Source organism: Podarcis erhardii (assembly GCF_964252035.2).
Source record: "Podarcis erhardii genome assembly, chromosome: 3".
NCBI classification, from domain to species: domain Eukaryota; kingdom Metazoa; phylum Chordata; class Lepidosauria; order Squamata; family Lacertidae; genus Podarcis; species Podarcis erhardii.
This window is the reverse complement of record NC_138507.1, coordinates 43,723,339-43,741,605: the sequence shown is the minus strand read 5'-3', so window position 1 is coordinate 43,741,605 and position 18,267 is coordinate 43,723,339. Positions and strand designations below refer to the sequence as shown.

The following is an 18,267-nucleotide window of genomic DNA, read 5'->3' as shown; positions in this document are numbered from 1 at the left end:
ATCAAAACCTAAATGATGCAAAAATGTGTATCAGTGTTAAAAATAGAATCTGCTTGTGAATACAGCTTGGTAAATTAATCTATAAAGGCAGATTAATTCAGGCCAATTAAAGTCTTTTTCAGCAGGATATTAAGCATATTGTTACAAGATAGGGGATGGGGAAGAGTGATGTGCCATTCTGATATGCAGGTTTGGGCTTTCTCCAAAGGATGTTACAAAAATAGGAAGATGCCTTTTATTCCTACTTTAACAAGTTCAGTTGTGTTGCAATAGGGTAAAGAAAATCTCTGTACTGTTAAAGCTGTTTAACTTCTGATGGAAGCAGTCTTTCACTGATTAAAAAGGGCCACTAGTGATGTCACCAGAGTTAGAACTTCAAGCTTGCTCTCAGGCACAGGCCTATGTCACCTTAACTGCAATACTTCGCCTTGGACCTTATGCACTTACATGTGTACCTCTGAGCCTGTAGAAAGTACTTTTTTGTTGTGTTGTAATATACTGATATACTGTACAGTTAGTTGCATGAGGGTTAACTTGAGCTCACGTTGGGGCTTAGCAGGCTCCCAGTAGCTTCTGCTCCCCCCCCCTCCTTTTTCTCTCCGGTGTTTCTGTGTTCTCTTCCTGGAGCAAGAGGAAGAGTCGTCATGTGGCTTTGGCTCCCAGCTCAGCTGATCCTGCAGGTGAACTGAATCTCTCCAAAAGGCAGATTTGAAAAGCCTGCACCTTTGCTATACATACACGATGCTTATTTGTAAGGAATCACAGTTCTTTCCTTTCTTGGGTCGTTTGTTTCACTGCCAGCTGACGGAGGGCTTGTTTCGTTGCAGCTTCTGGAAACTGTGAGTAAATATTCCACTTATATGCAAAGTGATTTGCAAATAAATCACTTATTTGAGTATTTTCGTGGGGAACGTTTGTTGAAAGGTGGATGAAGGCAGATGTAAATCTAACCAGGTTAAAAAAGGTGCTTGGAGCAATCGCCGTTGTGCTTGACGCTGCCATGAAAGAGTAAAACTCTTTCAAAGCCCTCTCTCCGGCCCTTTACGTGGGCTCCGCTTAGCTCTGGCCGGAAGGGCTGCTTCGTCGGCGAGACTGCAGGAGTCCGTTCCGGCCTTCTGTTTTCAGAGGAGGAGCCGCGCTCGGCCCCCCCTGCGCCGTCCTGTCCCAATATCTGCAAAGTGCACGCGCTTCTCCCTTGCAACCCTGCGCGAAGGGCGGCCTGCTGAGCCGCTCGCCCCGCAGAAGCGGTTTTTCTTTCCCTCCTCGAGGAGCTGCCCGGCGCCGCAGCCTCGTTCTGCCCAAGAGCCTGGAGAGGGAGACGCCGGGCGGGGAAGGGGGAGCCTCCGCTTCCCTTTCCTCTGACGCGCCTCGGCAGAGCGCAGAGAAGGAACCACCCCGAAGCGAAGCGCGCGCGCGCGCACCTCAGTCATGGCGTCGTCCCGGCTGCCCCCGACGGCGCTCACTCTGAAGCAGGTAGAGAGGGAAGGGAAGGCAGGTGCCCACCAGCGAGGCGACTCTTCGCCCTTTCCTCGGCGAGGCAGAGAGCAGGGGCTAGGCTTGGCGACCGGGCATTGGAGGAGACTGCAGGGTCGGGGGACAGCAGCAGCAGCAGCAGGCAATACTGTACTGTAATGGCTTTGTTACCTTTAGGTCAGGGGCGTAGCCATTACGGTTGATTATTTCTATTACTAATTCCATTTCTATACCGCTTAATTTAAAAATTTAAAGTTGCGAACAAGAAACGGAAGCTATAGCAGCAACTTAGGGAATAACCAGTTTTTTTAAAAAACAACAACAAGCAATTGCATATGACAATACTACAACTTTACTGCTAATACTGCACATAAACCGGGATTGGTTCCTTCTCCGCCCCACGCCTCTCACCCAGGGCCCAAATAAACTCACAGCTCTTCCACAAAAATTCCGGGACGCACATGGAGCGGTGAGGGAGGAAGGGGACACCCGCCTAGCCAGCCAGATCAGCCGAATCAACCCTGGCCATCAATGGGGTGACAGATGTCGCAGCCAGATCGCCCTCAGGGGCAGGTGGGAGCAGCTTCCTCAGGATGTCCGTTTTAGCAGTCAGGCAGCGCTCTCCACACCCTGTTCCAGGTACAGCAGGGTTGGTAAGTTGCCCAGGGGGTCCCAAAGGTGGGAAAAGGACATCTCACCACCCCACTGTTCCTTCACCAGCCTCTGTCCTCTTTTCCTCCAGCTGCTTTCACCATAGCATTTGCATGCTGAGGAAAAGCTTTGCCAGCTGATTTTCTGCAGGAAAAGGAAAGTTGGTGTAAATAGTATAGTTTGTATATGGCATGCTTATATATAGTTTGTATATGGCATGCTTAATATTTTAAATTCAGGTAGGTAGACGTGTTGGTCTGATGCAGTCGAAATAATAATAATAAAAATGTCCAGTAGCACCTTATAGACCATCTAAGTTTGTTCTGGTATAAGCTTTCGTGTGCATGCACACTTCTTCAGATACCTGCACACAAAAGCTTATTAATTTTTTTTAATTAATATTTGAAGTGAGACAATTTATAAATGAATGGGCAACAGAGGATGTATGGTAACTGGTAGTTTGGAAAACATTGCGTTTTACATGTGAACGCATTAATGTATTAACATATCTTCTGTCTTTTTTCATTTAAAGATTTATTTGTTTTGAATTACAGAAAAGAACTATTTTTCTTTCATAGTGTAGTAAGTGGTGATTTGTGTCGCACATGGGCCTCTTCATTGTATTGTTTGAATCTTATTCTTATGATCCTGTCAAATATTTTAAAACTCAAGGTTACCTTTATTCTACTTTTGGAGTGATTTTATAGATGACTGTAAATGGACCAACATGGGAGGGCAGGTAGTTAGAATAACTGATTTATAGACTGTGGTTTGCAGCAGAAAGCAGATGGACCCCGTTGTGGAGTTACTACATCCATAGGTTATATACATAGGTTCAGACTCCAGTTAAAAAGGATCTCTCTACTTGAGATCTGGAGAGCATCTGACATTCAGAACAGATGAAGGGTGGAACATGTCACCCTCCAGATGTTTTTGGACTCTGCCAACAACCCCAGCTAGCATGTCACAGGTTGACATCCCTGGAATAGACAACGAATACAAAAGTTTTATCAGTCACCTGACTTGGTTTAAGACACCTTTCCATGAGGATGTGAGCACATGATCAACACTAGATTGGGCAAACACTAAAAGGGTCATCCTTTATTTTTCTTGATACCTTGCAGTTCTTGAGAAGGCAGCAGGTCCTTCAGTTGTATAGAAAAATTCTGAAGGCTGTTCGTCAGGTGCCTAATGAAGCTGATCGCCATTACCTCAGGGACTGGGCAAGGGAAGACTTCAAAAGAAACAAAGGTGCTACAGACGAGGTGAGAAATACTTCTGGTTCTGCTGACTTGGTACACTGCAGTTGAAGGCTGAACCTGTATTCCTGGCTCATGAAGAGGTCTTCTCCGAGACTTCCAAACAGCCTGTTCAGAACACCTCATAATGACTGGGAATAATTATCACTGTGTTTCACCTGCACGAGGTGCCACGGTAGACTGGACAAATTTGGAATATTTGATTAAATGACTCAAGAATGGGCATTTCCAAGGCTGACTTACGTAAAACCCCAAACTGGTCATTGTGGTAAACCCTCTGAAGTATAATACTTAAATGAATCCATCCCATGTGCTATATCCTTCCCTTACTAAAGGATAATCGTGGCTCAGAGTAGATTGGGAGGGGAGTAGTTGAGCCACATTGGACCAGGTAGAACAGGGGTCAGCAACCTTCAGCCGTGGGCCGGTCCACCGTCCCTCAGACCATGTGGTGGGCTGGACTATATTTTTTGGGAGGGGGAATGAACAAATTCCTATGCCCCACAAATAACCCAGAGATACATTTTAAATAAAAGGACACATTCTACTCATGTAAAAACACGCTGATTCCCGGACTGTCCGAAGTCCAGATTTAGAAGGCGATTGGGCTGCATCCGGCCCCTGAGCCTTAGGTTGCCTACTCCTGAGGTAGAATGTTGATAGCACCAAAGGCATTTGTTAGGTCAGCACTTCATCTGCAGACAGATGTCACCAAGTTTAATATTCTTGTGTTTCACTCTTAAATACTGCTTCAGTATACTGCAGGCTTTCTCAACCTTGGGTCCCCATATGTTCTTGAACTACAGCTCCCATAATTCCTGTCCACTGACCATGCTGGCTAGGTATGATGGGAGTTGTAGTAACAACATCTAGGGACCCAGAGTTGAGAAAGGCTGGTACAGTGGTACCTCTGGATGCAAACGGGATCCATTCCAGAGCCCCGTTTGCATCCTGAAGTGAATGCAACCCGTGTCTGCATGTGCGCGGGTTGTGGTTCGCCACTTCTGCGCATGCGCGTGACATCATTTTGACCGTCTGCGCATGCACGAGCGGTGAAACCTGGAAGTAACGTGTTCCATTACTTCTGGGTCGCCGTGGAGCGCAACCTGAAAATGCTCAACCCGAAGCTACTTCAACCCAAGGTATGACTGTATAGTGGATAGGTGGTTTTTAACAGCTCTGATACTTTTCTGTGGCCTTGAACTTTTTTATGTATGTATGTATGTATGTATGTATGTATGTATGTATATATGTATGAATGTATGAGCTCCAGCGGCACAGTCTCATGACTGAATCCAATAATGATGTTAGGTGGTTAACAGGGTGTCCCTGCCCACCTGTCATTGTTGCCTGTTGAGGTCAGGTTCCCCATCCCTGTCATAGAGATTCATTTGCCACACACGCTGCCAGTATTCTGGCATCTTTTCAAGATGTGCCTGTTTATCCTAGGCCCTGCAGAACAGTGACTGTTTTCATTAACACAGTATGCCTCACCTGCTATAGTTGTCAGATTCTCTTAATGCTGTATTACTGTTCATTTGCAGTTAGTGTGTGTGGTACTCAGCCCTGAGCTCCTCTCAGAGGAAGGGTGGTGTAAAATATAATAAGAATTAACTGCAATCATAGAACACTTAGGAAATGACCAAGAAACTTTATCTTGCATTCCCATTTCAAAAAGTTTATGCTAGTGCAGCTGTTGGTTCTTTGCTTCCTAAACATATCTAGAAAACAATAAACACAAGTTGTTGTTTTTGAGCCCATTTTAGCATGGTAGATCTTCAGGAGAGGAGCCATAACATGCAGTATTGTTTGTTATGTGAAAGATCTTTCTGGTATGTAACATAAGCAGAGGCTTTTCTAAGTGCCCTCTAGGAGTAGCCCTAATATGTAGAGCAGCCTTTGGGGTGAGATCATTAGTTGCGAATTTTATGGATGTAAATATAGACTGATAAAACATTTGTTGAAATAGAACAGATTCAGTGTATGAATGCATATTGCCTTTGCATGTGCCTACTAAGTATATAATTTCTGCTTTGCAGGATACAATTAGGATGATGATCACTCAGGGCAACCTACAGCTTGAAGAGCTTGAGAGAACACTAAAGCTGGCAAAATCATAGTCTGATCATTCACTGATGGTGGAACACAATATGTGTTTTTTCAGTGTGTCTCCCTCAAAAGACTGCCATGGAAGGACCTCTCACACAGCCAAACTGATTTCTGTGCAGACTCCCTTATTGGTAAGTAGACTTAAACAAAGCAGCTAGCACTGCTATAGGTGAGAGTGTTGAGATTTTTTTTAAGGTTCAGGTGTGATGGGAAGCAGCTCATAAGAGGTTGAAACACAGGGAGATTTCTAGTTCTGAACTAGGTCTGTAATAATATGGGAGGTGTGCGCTATCTTAAGTAGTTGTTCTTAAGGTGCTGCTCTTGACACTTCTGAGGGCAGTTAACACTTCTGAAGTGCATAAAAACCCCCAGAGAGTGACCCATACACATCTAAACCTGCCTGAAAACAATGGGATACTCAAAATGAACAGAATGCAGGAAACCTTTAGTAAATTTTTGATGAGACATTCTGTGTGTTTCCAGAGATGGAGGATAGTCAGTTATGCTTCTTGTTTCCAGCAGGCTTAGTGCAACCTAATATGTTTTTCCCTGCTCTGGATAATTGGGCTTGAAACAATGGATTCAAGTTATAAGAATGGAGATTACAACTAAACATCAGGAGGAACTTTCTGACAGTAAGAGCAGTTCAACAGTGGAACAGACTCCCATGGGAGCTTGTAGACTCTCCTTCCTTGGAGGTTTTCAAGCAGAGGTTGGATGGCTTTAGATGAGATTCTTCCATTGTAGGGGATTGGTTGGACCAGATGACCAATGGGGAATCCCTTCTAACTCTATAATTCTGTAACGGGTAGATATTCAGTTACATTGTCTGCTACGTCCTTCCATTCCATTTTAAGACTGGTGAGATAACAGGTTCTATGTCTTCAACATCAGCCAACTTTTTTCCGCCACTGCTCAGTTCTAACCTGACAAAGAGTTTTGGAGAACTCAAAAACCTGCAGACTTACTTTGTGATAGTGCACTATTAGCTTGTTTGGCCTACCTTAAATATGGATTTTGGTGTTAAAAATTGCTTTTTTAGCTATATCACACAGCCCAACACCACCACCTCCAAATTATAACCTAGGCACATTTAATAAGCTTATAGATTTATGGATTATCGGATTTAAATTCATTGTAGGATTTAAATTATACCCCACTTTGGGCAGCATAGATTTAGACCATAGAAGCACATGAATGTAAAAAATGTAGAGTTATTTGGATTGAGATTTTGTGTATAAAGATCTTTATGTACTTTTTGTATACAACCATCTCTCTTTAAGGACTTCATTCAAAATGTTTATACTCTTACATGAGAGATAAGATCTGTGCCTGGAGAACTATTTCTAAATCACAACAGATTTGGCCTCAATTCAGCATTAGTTGTGCAATAATAGGGCTAGCAAAGCACAATCACGGGCACATCCAGAGGCATACAATGTTAATATATTGCATCTTCACTAAGATGTGCAAAACATATATGCAAGTCTGTTTACATACACTAGATTTCTTTAGCTGCACTGTGCTGTTGAACTCTAAAAAGCAATAGCTGTTTTTGCCTAAGTGTCATGCCAATGTTAATTTTAAAGTTTACCACCCACCCCCCGGGTGAAAAAAACACCTCTTGACACATATCACAGCACTCAATATATATTTAAAAATAAAGTAAGGCTGAATAACAGTATAATTTGAAGACTTGAGACTACACAATCCATCAAGGGCCAATGGTGCATATAGAAACTTTAAGGCAAGTTTTAAAACTTTTTGTTAAAGATGAAATTCATGTGGGGCAAGTGCAGTGAAGACAGATTCTAATTTAGGAAATGCGGCCCATTTCTGTACTTGCAAGGACCATTCTATTCTCCAAATAACAGTTAGTGGGCCAGAAGAACATGTTGCTACTATCTAGCAGTGTCTTTTTTCCTTTGAGTGAAACAAGGTACCATACCTTGGTTAGAAGTTGGCTGGGGCATCAGGACCCAGCTAAAAAGGCCATATTTAGCTCACAGACCACCAGCTGACCATCACTATACAAGGACAAGGCGTTAACTTTTAGGAATTTACTGTCACTCAAAGGAACTCAATATCTAGCTATATATAATGTTATTGCTGGCTGCAAGTATGCCAATTAGCTTTTTGGTTGGAAGGGCTAAAACTTCAGCACCTCCATCCCAAAAGCTGATCAGTAAAACGGTATGACAAATGTACACATAGGCAGCACAAAGTGTTAGATAGGACTTGAAAATCACTCGCATGACCTGTTAGCACACAGTTCCCCGTACAAGCTACTCTATCTGTATTGGGGTAGGGGAACCCATAGGATTCATAAAATGGCAATGCAGTTCTATGAAGGAGGAAGAGGTAGCCTTGCTAATTTGGGGCGCTTAATTCTTTTATTTTCAAAAAGATACATGAGCACATATGGTAGAGCAAGAGAATGCTTCGCTTCAAAAACATGTCTTAAATACGTATAAAATAAAACTTTACAAGATTCATAAAAATGGCACAGGCATACTGGAGAGCTGTATCATCAGCACTGAAAAGCCACGCAACTAGGTTCTGTATTATACTATCACCACTGGCACACTGTATGGGGATAAAAGAAACATTTTTAACAGGGGAAGGAAAATTCAATGCAGTTTCTGTACAAAACAAGTGCTACTTGGAGGGCAGCAATCTGCATTCCTTGTGAGCAATGCACGAGCAAAAATCCTTATAATCTGGAAAGGCCACAAATCCCCAAGAAGTGTAAAATTCCAATAAAACTAACTTAATTGCTGTTTGTAAAAGTTACCAGTTCCTTTGCAACACTTCACGAGAGCAGGCAAATGCTAATATTCCTTCTGCACTTTAGTCCTTAGCTTATAGAGTTCCTCTTCTAAACTTTTTATATGTTCTTTGAGGAGTGCTTTATCTTCCTGGGCTCTCTGGTCAGCTTGGCTCCGAGCTTCTTCAATCTTCCTTTCATACCACTTCTCCATCTGGCTGGATACAGCCTCAAAAAAGTACTGTGTGATTTCCAGAGCTTGAGAAGTGCCTGCAAGTTGAGGGCTGACCTCTTTTCCTCCAGAGACAGCAGGTGGTGGCAGTGGCGGCTGTTGCTCTGCAGAATGGGTGCCTGCATGTTGCTGAGGCCTGTGCTTCAGCTGGCCACTTCTGCCAGACCTCTTTGTTTGAGTTCCTTTATCTATAAAGCAGCCTCCTCTCTCCACCTCAGTCTTTGTAAATTCGGTAGGGCTCTTGGAAACAGTTTGTACCTTTGCGTGTCTCAATTTGGAGCCTGAGTATTCAGATGGTGGCAGTTCTTGTTTCAATCTGCTGAAACTTGCTTTGTCTTTGGGCCTTACAACTTGAGGAGAAACTGCAGCGGGAGTTGGGCCAGGACCAACTAACTGTTGCTCTATTCCTGTAACTAAGGAAATATGAACAGTTATGAGTTGTTGTTTTTTTTTAAAAAAATGTTTTTATTAAAGGTTTTCTTGGGTTACAAAAGTACATTCAGTGTTTCTGCTTTCCGTTCATAGAATTATTTCTTCAGATCAGTTATACACTTATGTTACAGACAGTATAAGGTTAGGAGGGGGTAGTAAACTTTCATTCTTTTACATAGTGTGTGTGTAAGGTTTTTGTGCCAGTGTCACGTGGGTAGGTTCTCTTACTGTTCATTTACTAGTTTTCATTGGCAGTGAGGGAGATTGGGGACTCCAGGGCATGGTTGGTTGCCTTCAGTTGACTGCAATGAGTTTTGTTTGCATGTGTGAGGTGGAGGGGTTGTTGGGTCAAGTTATACATATAAGTTCATATGCTGTCGGTGGGTTCTTGTTGGGCTGCGTGTGTAATAAAGGGGAGCCACAACCGGGTGAAACCATCCTTTTTTATTTGTGCCCATGCTAGCTTCAGTTTGTTTAGTATCAGTGGTCCATGTTCACTCCTGGCTGTTGAGAGTAGGTGGGTTATAGTGTGAGCATTATTGTCTTGGAAAATATTAAATAAGGCCAGTTCTGGGGTGGCTTCTAATGCTTAGTTATTTTGCATATTTCTTGTAGGACTGATGTCCAAAAGGGTTGGGTTTTGGGGCATTCCCACCACATGTGGAGGTGCAGACTCTCCAGCATTTTGGTGAGGTTCCTGGGTGTATCATTGCCAGCTACCATCTGTAGATAGGTTTCAAGGTGAGTTCCCTTCTTTTGGCTGAGATGGATTAAACTATGATCTAAACATTCCTTTAATCCATCAGGCGGGGTTTATTTTGTAACCTATGTTGTGCTCCCTTTTGATTGAGATGAGGGGGTTTCTGAGATTCTAGTATTTTGTATCTTGTGGAAACCATGGCATGTCCCTCTGCTGTCAGGAGGTGGTTTTCAAAGTTGGTCCAAGGCCTAGTGGCTGCTGCTTTTACTGCTAGATTGTTTAAGGTGGTGTATTTTCAGGATATTTGGGCCTCTCCTAGTTTAGTATTGTGGTGATTTTCCTTAGTTTTGAAGGAATGGGTATGCTATGGCGGGGGTGTTTTCGATTGGGTACGCACGGCAATAGTCACATTGTTTCGTCTTATCTTCTAAGACATATGGGATTATGTGGTACACTTGGTTGGTGGTGATTGATCTATGTTGGAAATTCCCCATCCCCCTGAGGAGGGGAGGTGTAGTAGTTGGAGATTTTTCTGCCTGTCTGAAGGCGGCTGGAGCACAGGCAGCTGTGCACCCCTCAGCGGTACAGTTTAAAGAAGCTGCCTGACTGCATGGTCCCTCTGTGTTATGAGGGCCAGAGCATGATGGTGGTTTTTACCCAGTGGTACCTCACAAGTGAAACCACAGCCACTCTTGAGTCCCTCTGCCGCTAGCGTACTATGAATACTATGATTGTTTCAAAGGACTACCCCCTGTACTGAAGGTGTTGAAGAATGCCCAACTGTGTGCTAAATTACTTTAACTCTCTCTGCCCAGCCTTAGCTGTAGATGATTGGCTATGTCGGTGAAACATCATGTTCTGCTGATGTCATGGGATGTTTTAACAACAAGCTGCATTGGCCATCCAATATAGCTTGCTCCTCTCTCTGCCGTATGGAGGGCAGATTGTGATGGTGGCTTCACCCAGTGGTATATTTTGGGTGAAACAGACACCACACCCGAGACCAGTGGCCCAATGTTGAAAGTGGCACTGGTAACAGAGGGTCTTGGGTGTGGTGTCTGTTTCACCCAAAATATACCACTGGGTGAAGCCACCATCACAATCTGCCCTCCATATAGTTCCTGGGTGATGTATCAATACAGCACCCAGACCTACCATATTTTTCACTCTATACGACGCACCCGACCATAGGATGCACCTTGTTTTAGAGGGGGAGAACAAGAAAAAAAATTCTGCCTAGCGCCCCTTCAGCGAAGCGGCAGGAGGCACTGCACAGAGGGGGAGAATTTTTTTTCTTGTTCTCCCCCTCTAAAACAAGGTGCCGTTCAAGGTGCGTTCAGTCACCTACCTTGGAAGCCTGGAGAGAGAGAGGGGTTCCTTTTGACCTGCTCTATCGGGCTGGCAGGGGGAAGCCCACCGCCAGCCCCAAAGAGCAAGTTGGGGAGCAGCGGAAAGGCATGCAGCCTTTCGCTGCTCCCCGAGCTTCTCGGCGCTGCCAGGGAAGCCCGGGTTCCCCCCCCCCAGCCCTCTCCAGCCAGGAGAGGCTGCGCAGGGCTAAAGAAGCCATAGCCGTGGGCAGCCTCTCCCTGCCGGAGGGGCTGCGTGCGGCTATGGCTTCTTTAGCCCCATGCAGCCTCTCCCGGCTGGAGAGGTTGTGCGCGGCTGAAGAGGAAGCCAAGACAGCAAGCTGGATCCATCCCGCTCGTTGTCTTGGCTTTTGCCAAAGTGCGTGCAGCCCCTCCCGTAGGGAAAGGGTGAGCTATGGCTTCTTTAGCGCTGGGCAACCTCTCCGGCGGGGAGAGGCTGTGCGCGGCTATGGCAATACCCCCACCTCCTGCAAAAGCCCACAGGAGCTGCGCACCCTTTAAGGAGCGTGCGGCTCCTGCGGGCTTTTCTACAAGGAGGGAGAAGCAACTGACTAGCCATGTCAGTCCCTTCTCCCTCCTGGGGAAAAGCCCGCAAGAGCCATGCGGAGCTTGTGTGCGGCTTTTGGGGGCTTCTCCTGCCTGCCTCCCCCCTGCATTCGCTCCATAAGACGCACCCACATTTCCCCTTACTTTTTAGGAAGGGAAAAGTTTGTCTTACGGAGCGAAAAATGCCATATTTACAGCAGGAGTGATGAACCTCTGACCCACTATTAAGGGGGTGCACACATGACTAATCTCTCAACCACTTTCCAGTATTCATTGTCTCAACCAGAGACAAGGAATACCAGCCATCACTAAATTGGGACAAGCACTAATCCAAAATGTGTCTGATCAGTGTGGAAGAGGATCTGATGGCATTGGAGGGGGGTGCTCCCTAATATTACAGATTCTTTGCCACAATACTCTAGCATAGCTTTCCCCTCCAGAAACTACTAACAAAAAGATACCTGGAGTGTTGGCTTCTTGAACAACAAAATACTGCTTCCCAAAGCTCTGCTCTGTTGTGGGCACTCTACATCTTCCAGTATCTTCCAGGACACTATTCTGAAGGGCAGTGTGAGAATGTTGCTGCGAACCATCCGACTGCAGTGGGGTTTGGCTAGCTTTACAGTCCTTCGTGCAAGGGAGGTTCTCTGTATCCAAAGTCTCAGCGAGTGACTCACATGTAGACAGAGTTGATTTTGGCCTTGAAGATCTGGAGTCTCCAGAAAGCTTCAGCTCCAGGTTCTGAATTTTTAGCATGCACCAAGCTTTCAGTTCCCCCACCAACGATATCTGTATGGGAAAAACCCATGTACAAATCAGAGGCCATCAAATGACAGTATTAGTTTTAGCAGCTAAATGCATGCTAGATTAAAGAGAACTTAGTGTCCTATATAGTAAGGAAGTTTACAAATCTAGCTTTGGGATAATGAATGTTTTCTTTGAAAGACCCTAGCAATAATGGATCCGATCTGCACTCTTGCACACTGAAATGGAACATTTGCATTGGTGTATTGGCCTGGAACACTGTAATTATACCATGATTTGTAGCACTGTGATAGGACCACAGTATATGCAATAGCCATTATTAATTGCTAGTGCAGTATGTCTGGAGATACAGTCTTGCTTATTCTACCAAAATGGGGGAGTAGGACATTGCTTGTAAGATTATTATTGCTGCATTAGAGCCATAAAAATGTCAGAACAAATATAAGATTCTTGAGGATAGCAAGCAGGAGCATTCTTTTTAATCATTTTATATTTCATCCTTCTGCTTGGCTAAAAAATATATTGACCTATATTGAAGTTTTTAACCTTCCAGATCAGATCTAATAATGTAACCAACCACTGGTGCGGACAAACGTCAGCTCCCTTGGCCAGTAAAGCGAGGTGAGCGTCACAGCCCCAGAGACATTTGCGACTGGACTTAACAGTCAGGTGTCCTTTACCTTTACTGCACCCCCATGTTCATCAATGCACAGGGTTGTTGACTTTTTTTCTTATTATGTAAGGAAATAGAAGTTTTAAGAGACATTTCTGAAAGCATTTTCCTGCTGGGTTTCTAAAACTGGAAGTTCAAATGTTAGCTACCTAAAAGGCAGTCAAATTATGACACCACAAAAATCAAATGAGAAGCAGATATTTCCTCAGAATATGGGTTCGTTTAAGCATCTTGCAAAAAACAAGCTGCCGTCAAGAAACATATTTAAATGGCTTATTTCCAACCACCCAAGTAAGCTATCTATGACTGCTCAAAATGAAAATGTATCTCACTATAACCAGATAATTTTCTTTTTAAAATTGCTTGTCATTCTTTAAGATAAGCACTCTTTCTGTGTATCTTAAATGGAAAGTTTCAGATTCCTCATTGTCTTATATGCTCCACGGGATACTTATTTTCTAATCTACCTGGCGTTTCTCCCCTTCATGCCTTTCCAACTCGGCATGCTCCTGAAGACGATGAAGGCACTCTGTTCTTTCTGCTGACAGCCTCTCTGCCATCAATTTGTCTAAAACACGGAGCTGTGATAAAAGAGGAAAGCACAGCAGAAATGTCAACAATGCATAGGCTGACTTATTAAACCTCATTATTTTACTACTGGTAATTTAACTTACCAAGGGCAAAAATTGCATCTAAAAAGGACAGCAGAAAAGGCATTTGTGAAACATTGTGAATAAAAGTATTCCTTTCAGTGTTTTTAAAAACACTGCAGGTTTGCAGGTATGACCTAAGGAGTGACACAATAAACAAATGATCAAGGTGATACCTTGATGATGATAATAATAAGAGATACTGCAGTGATCAAGGCAGATTTCTGGTAATTCTAAACCCTGCTTGCTTCCCAAGGCTTTTCAGACCTTCTTGCTCAATGCAGGAATGTCTGGCAAGGAAAGTAGTGCCACTATGTCCTGCATTGCAGCCCCTCCAGAAATACAATTAACTAATGTCTGGCTAGGCCAGGTCTGGCTACTCCATGGGGCAACAGCCACATAGAAAAGATTGTCACGTTATGAGTTTCAAGCAGCCTCCACCTGAAGATTGTAACAAGTAGACCAGAAGTGGAGAACTGTTTTCTGGCTGGCAGGCCAGATCCTTGTGTCTCCCCACCCCTAGGAGGGCCAAATCTGACAGATGGGCAAACCCCTGAAGACCTAGTGACAGTCAGTGCTCTTTTGTAAACAGCCCCTCGCTATTCTTTAAAACCTCATTTTCAAAGAGCAGCGTGGAGCTGTTTGCAAAAGGGCTTTCAATCAGCTCACCCTGCTTTTTGAAGTCTGCATCACCTGGTGTGGTTCTGATGTAAGGTGATTGCCAGGTGGGGAAGAGAAACATGGGACAGGGTTGCACCCTCTGCTCACCAACAGGATAAGCTGCAGGTTCTGCTACTCCAGTGTGTTCTCCCAGGGAATGGGACCCTGCCTATATCAGTTGACCCAGTGACATCAGCTGGTGAACAGGTGGGTAAGATTTGGGGGAAATGGCTTCATGGGCCAAGAGTATAGTCTATGCCTGACACAGACCAACCCACACCCTATAGGCTTTAATCAGGCTCCTGGTGTTTGAAGAAATACTTTGTCCATGGAATGTTTCCTTACCTGATGCTGAGTTTTGTTTTCCATTTGACCTAGTTTGCTGTTCATCTTATCCTGCGCTGTAACAAGCTCCGCTTTTATTTCTTCCACAGCGGCTGCCAGCTGGTTCTCTACTTTATCTATCAGTGGCTCACAACGACATCCGTTTATTGGTGCCTGCAAGAAGCAAAACAACTGTGACAACACATCCCCTGTATCTTAATAACAACTATGATTGGCTCAAAGGACAGCAAAGCAACCACAACAAACAGTACTGCTTGGAGCCTCCAGGGAGAAAACAAATATACAGGTTATACAGTAGGAAATGAAAATAAAATAAATTTGCCTGGACGTTTTTTCTCAAGAGTTCATCCTTCGCATTTAGAGTATACAGAGCGCCTTTATTCGTTTAGGGAGAAAAATGGCAAGATATTAGCTGTTTAAGAAAAGCACAACTACAGCCAATAGTTTAAACAAATAGCTCGCTTGACCTGCTGCTGTAAAAATGAGTCTACGGTAGAACCACAGCATTTCCCATTGACTGCAGCTTAGAAGTTACCAGGTATGCTCAGATCTCTGTGATGCTCTATTAAAGCTGTGCTAACACAGCTTCTGTAGCCCCTCCAGCTTCTTGTTAAACAAAAACCTAAAACCAGGAAGTATCTTTCATTGGAAATGTAAGTTTGTTCGCTTGTAATCTTTCTAAAAGAGTTGGTGAACCTTTTTCAGGTCAAGGACTGTGCTTCCTCAGGGGAAACGTAGGGGCTTATGTACCAGAGGCAAAAACAGGCAGAGCAATCGATGTGACTCTATACACACAAACCCCTCCATCCTTCATTCAGGCAGAAAGAGGCTTCCGGGCTGGGGTAGCCCACAAAGGCACAAGACAGAAAGTTAATATATTTAACTTTTAAATCCTTTTCTGTCCCCTACCCTCTGAAGAGTGTACATGCCTGTTAATCCAATTACAAAGTGCATAGTTACCTGCATGATTTTCCCATCCTTTCCACGGTAAAGTGTATACAACTGGTAGGCTCTGAATTCATGGGGAGGTGGAGGAGATGCGCAGCGGTGCTTGCTCTTGCGTTTTGGCAAATTCTGCTGTGGGTTAGGAGGCACTTGCTGATCAGCTGGTGATGTGGGTTCAGAGAGTGCCAAAACCTGATTTGTTTTTAAAAATACAGCATTTTTTTTTAAAAAAACTATTTATTCCAGCACATTCATTCTCCATGAGTGCAAATGTAGCACTCATGATAACTTATCTATTGGCATACAAAAAGCCCCATTTTCCCCATATTCCATAACAAGGTCTAATTAAACTTTGCTGAGGACACATATGAAACATTCCACATTCTTCAGGATCAGACTGTTTCACACAATATCCATTTTAAGGTGATACCCAAATTCAAAGCTAACTGTGTTCTTCAAACAACCCAATAAAATTGTCAAAATAACGTGTCAAATGTTATCTCTCCTGTTACATTTGCTACCACTGCCCAATTGAAGTGATGAAATGCATTGGCACAAATGTGGCTGCCATATGGACTTGTTTTCCTTCATTCAAATCAATATTCCTGTTTGCTGCTCATCAAGCTCTGCAAACTGTTTTGGAAAATGTGTTGAACCACAACATGCTATGAACTTGTGCTTCTATTAAATGCACTCAGCACCCACTATCTGCCTAGATTTCAACACATACTAAAGAATAATTGGCCCCAAGAATACCTTTCTGTGAATAAAAGGGCTTCTTCCATTTGCTAAAAGGCCTCTGATCCAGTGGAGGGCCCCACTACAGGAAGGCAATTTCCACCCCTTTCCCCTTCCAATGCCACTTTTAATAACTTCCAGAAGGTCCCCTGACCTTCCAGAGCAGGTCAGCAGGAGGAACACTGGAGAAGGAATCAGTAAAGGTTGCCTCCACCTCTTTCTTCTGTGGAGCATCCTTTGAGCAGCAGTCTGCTCATGTGAAGTCTGGACCCAAACCACCTCCCCATGGTCAAGAGCAGGAGCAGCTAATCCTTTTAAGGCTGTGTGCTGCAATCACCCATGGTCAACCTGGGAGGGGGGGCACATGTCAGAGTGTTTATATGGCTCTTCAGGTCTCTCACTTGGCATGAGGGATTCACAGAAGCTGGTGATGATATTAGCAGCAACTACTACTACTATTACACTTTTTTTAAGCAAATGGGGACACAGAAATTTGTGGGGCCCATTGTTCCCCTCCGGCTGAAGGTCAGCTACCCCATGGCCCTTTTCTCTTTGAAACTATAGAAAGCTTGATGATGTCTCTGCCAGAGGGCACCAAAAGTAGGCATGTTTTAGAAAGCCTGCCCATGAATGGAAGGAGATGAGAGAAACCGCCTGGATTAAGAGTGCCTTCCCTCTGTCATTCTGCATCTGCCGGTACCTTTTCTCTTGGTTTCTTCTTTTTATTCTTCCTTGCTCTGAGCTCTGATAAAGGCAACTGTGCTTCCTCTTTCATGTCACCTCTCCCCTGAAGGGCCTGGTCACTGCTGTGAGTGTCATCAGCGGCTGAGGCACTGCCCTGTTTCAAAATAAAAGCACACACAGGCAAGGGGGCTAGAGATCCTGATCTTTGCTCTCTGATAAGTTCTCACATTCAGTCCTGAACACAACAGTTCTCCAAATGCCAAACAGAGCAGCAGCAGCAACCGAAGAGGGATCAGCTAGGTTGTAACGCAGGTACTAATTATTTTCCTCCAGGTGCTTACAGCACAGCAACGCAAAAGATGAAACACTCATGGCAGATGAAAAAAATACTTTCAAAGGGTTGGGGACTCAAGCACTCAGACCACATTCCTTGCCTTCAGTACACAGAAAGCTGGCTGTACCTTGCTTTGCACCACTTCATCTCTTGGTACAGACTGAGCACGCCTTTCCTCTTTCAGTCTGTCCCTCTTCTTCCTCAGGCTCCTTCCACGATTAAAGCGCAAGATCTGCATGTAGCAACATTTCAAGTTAATACCATCGTGACCCAGTCATCCTGGTCCAATTACAGAAAGGGATGCTTTAAAATATCTGCCTGGTTCCTAGAATGTAGCAGCAGCAAAGTAAATTCTGCAATGGGCGAGAATGTAGCATTTGAACCAAATGCACCAACAACTACAGCACAGCGTACAATACATTAGACACAACACACCCCACTTGCTTATGCATGCGAGAATGAGTATCATCAAGTCTTCTCTTTGTCAACAAAACACATCCACTTCACTAGTGTGCGAGACATTTATTCCAGAGCAGTTTTGTAGAATGATGCTTCCGTGTCGATCATTAATGAACTGTATTCATAATGTACCTGTGGGGCTTTAGTGAGTAGAAGAGCAACCTCAGGGTTGTCATGTTCTCTGGCAACTTCTAGCGGGGTCTGACCAGCCTGCAAGAGAAAAGGATAACATGATTCTCTCCAAATGACATTTTAGAAATTAAAAGAACCAGACACTCCTTTCATCAATGCTGTCCTGTCATCCAACACTCAGGAAAAAATGACAAGAAACAATAAGAATAAGGACTTCAGTGACTTCAGTGCTTACATTGTTAACGGCTGTACCATCAGCTCCTGCTTCCAACAACAGTTTGACCACCTTCTTATGATTCAGAGCAGCAGCTACATGAAGTGCCGTGTCGCCAGCCTAGAGGTTAAG

General features: G+C 44.1%; 2 protein-coding genes across 14 annotated transcripts in view; one reads left to right on the top strand and one right to left on the bottom strand.

Annotated features, from left to right (window-relative positions):
* The first annotated feature begins 1,185 nt into the window (after positions 1 to 1,185).
* LYRM2 (LYR motif containing 2) lies at positions 1,186 to 14,961 on the top strand. 2 transcript variants are annotated; one of them, XM_081857564.1, is made up of 4 exons: positions 1,186 to 1,473; positions 3,249 to 3,389; positions 5,423 to 5,623; positions 14,719 to 14,961. In XM_081857564.1, the coding sequence occupies exons 1-3, from the start codon at positions 1,429 to 1,431 to the stop codon at positions 5,501 to 5,503; spliced, it is 267 nt and encodes an 88-aa protein (XP_081713690.1). In that variant the 5' UTR covers positions 1,186 to 1,428; the 3' UTR covers positions 5,504 to 5,623; positions 14,719 to 14,961. The 2 variants fall into 2 exon arrangements, with proteins under 2 accessions (XP_081713690.1, XP_081713689.1); XM_081857563.1 differs by lacking the exon at positions 1,186 to 1,473 and adding an exon at positions 2,047 to 2,126.
* Positions 7,867 to 18,267, bottom strand: part of ANKRD6 (ankyrin repeat domain 6) — a 68,838-nt gene continuing 58,437 nt past the window's right edge. For all 12 annotated transcript variants that reach the window (XM_081856956.1, XM_081856964.1, XM_081856963.1 and 9 more), the window contains 9 exons: positions 18,157 to 18,255; positions 17,922 to 17,999; positions 17,458 to 17,562; positions 17,013 to 17,150; positions 15,590 to 15,766; positions 14,630 to 14,782; positions 13,442 to 13,555; positions 11,998 to 12,325; positions 7,867 to 8,898 (listed from right to left, as the gene is read on the bottom strand). In XM_081856956.1, coding sequence (XP_081713082.1) covers positions 8,324 to 8,898; positions 11,998 to 12,325; positions 13,442 to 13,555; positions 14,630 to 14,782; positions 15,590 to 15,766; positions 17,013 to 17,150; positions 17,458 to 17,562; positions 17,922 to 17,999; positions 18,157 to 18,255 — 1,767 coding nt within the window. In that variant the 3' untranslated portion in view covers positions 7,867 to 8,323. The remainder of the gene's footprint in view (positions 8,899 to 11,997; positions 12,326 to 13,441; positions 13,556 to 14,629; positions 14,783 to 15,589; positions 15,767 to 17,012; positions 17,151 to 17,457; positions 17,563 to 17,921; positions 18,000 to 18,156; positions 18,256 to 18,267) is intronic.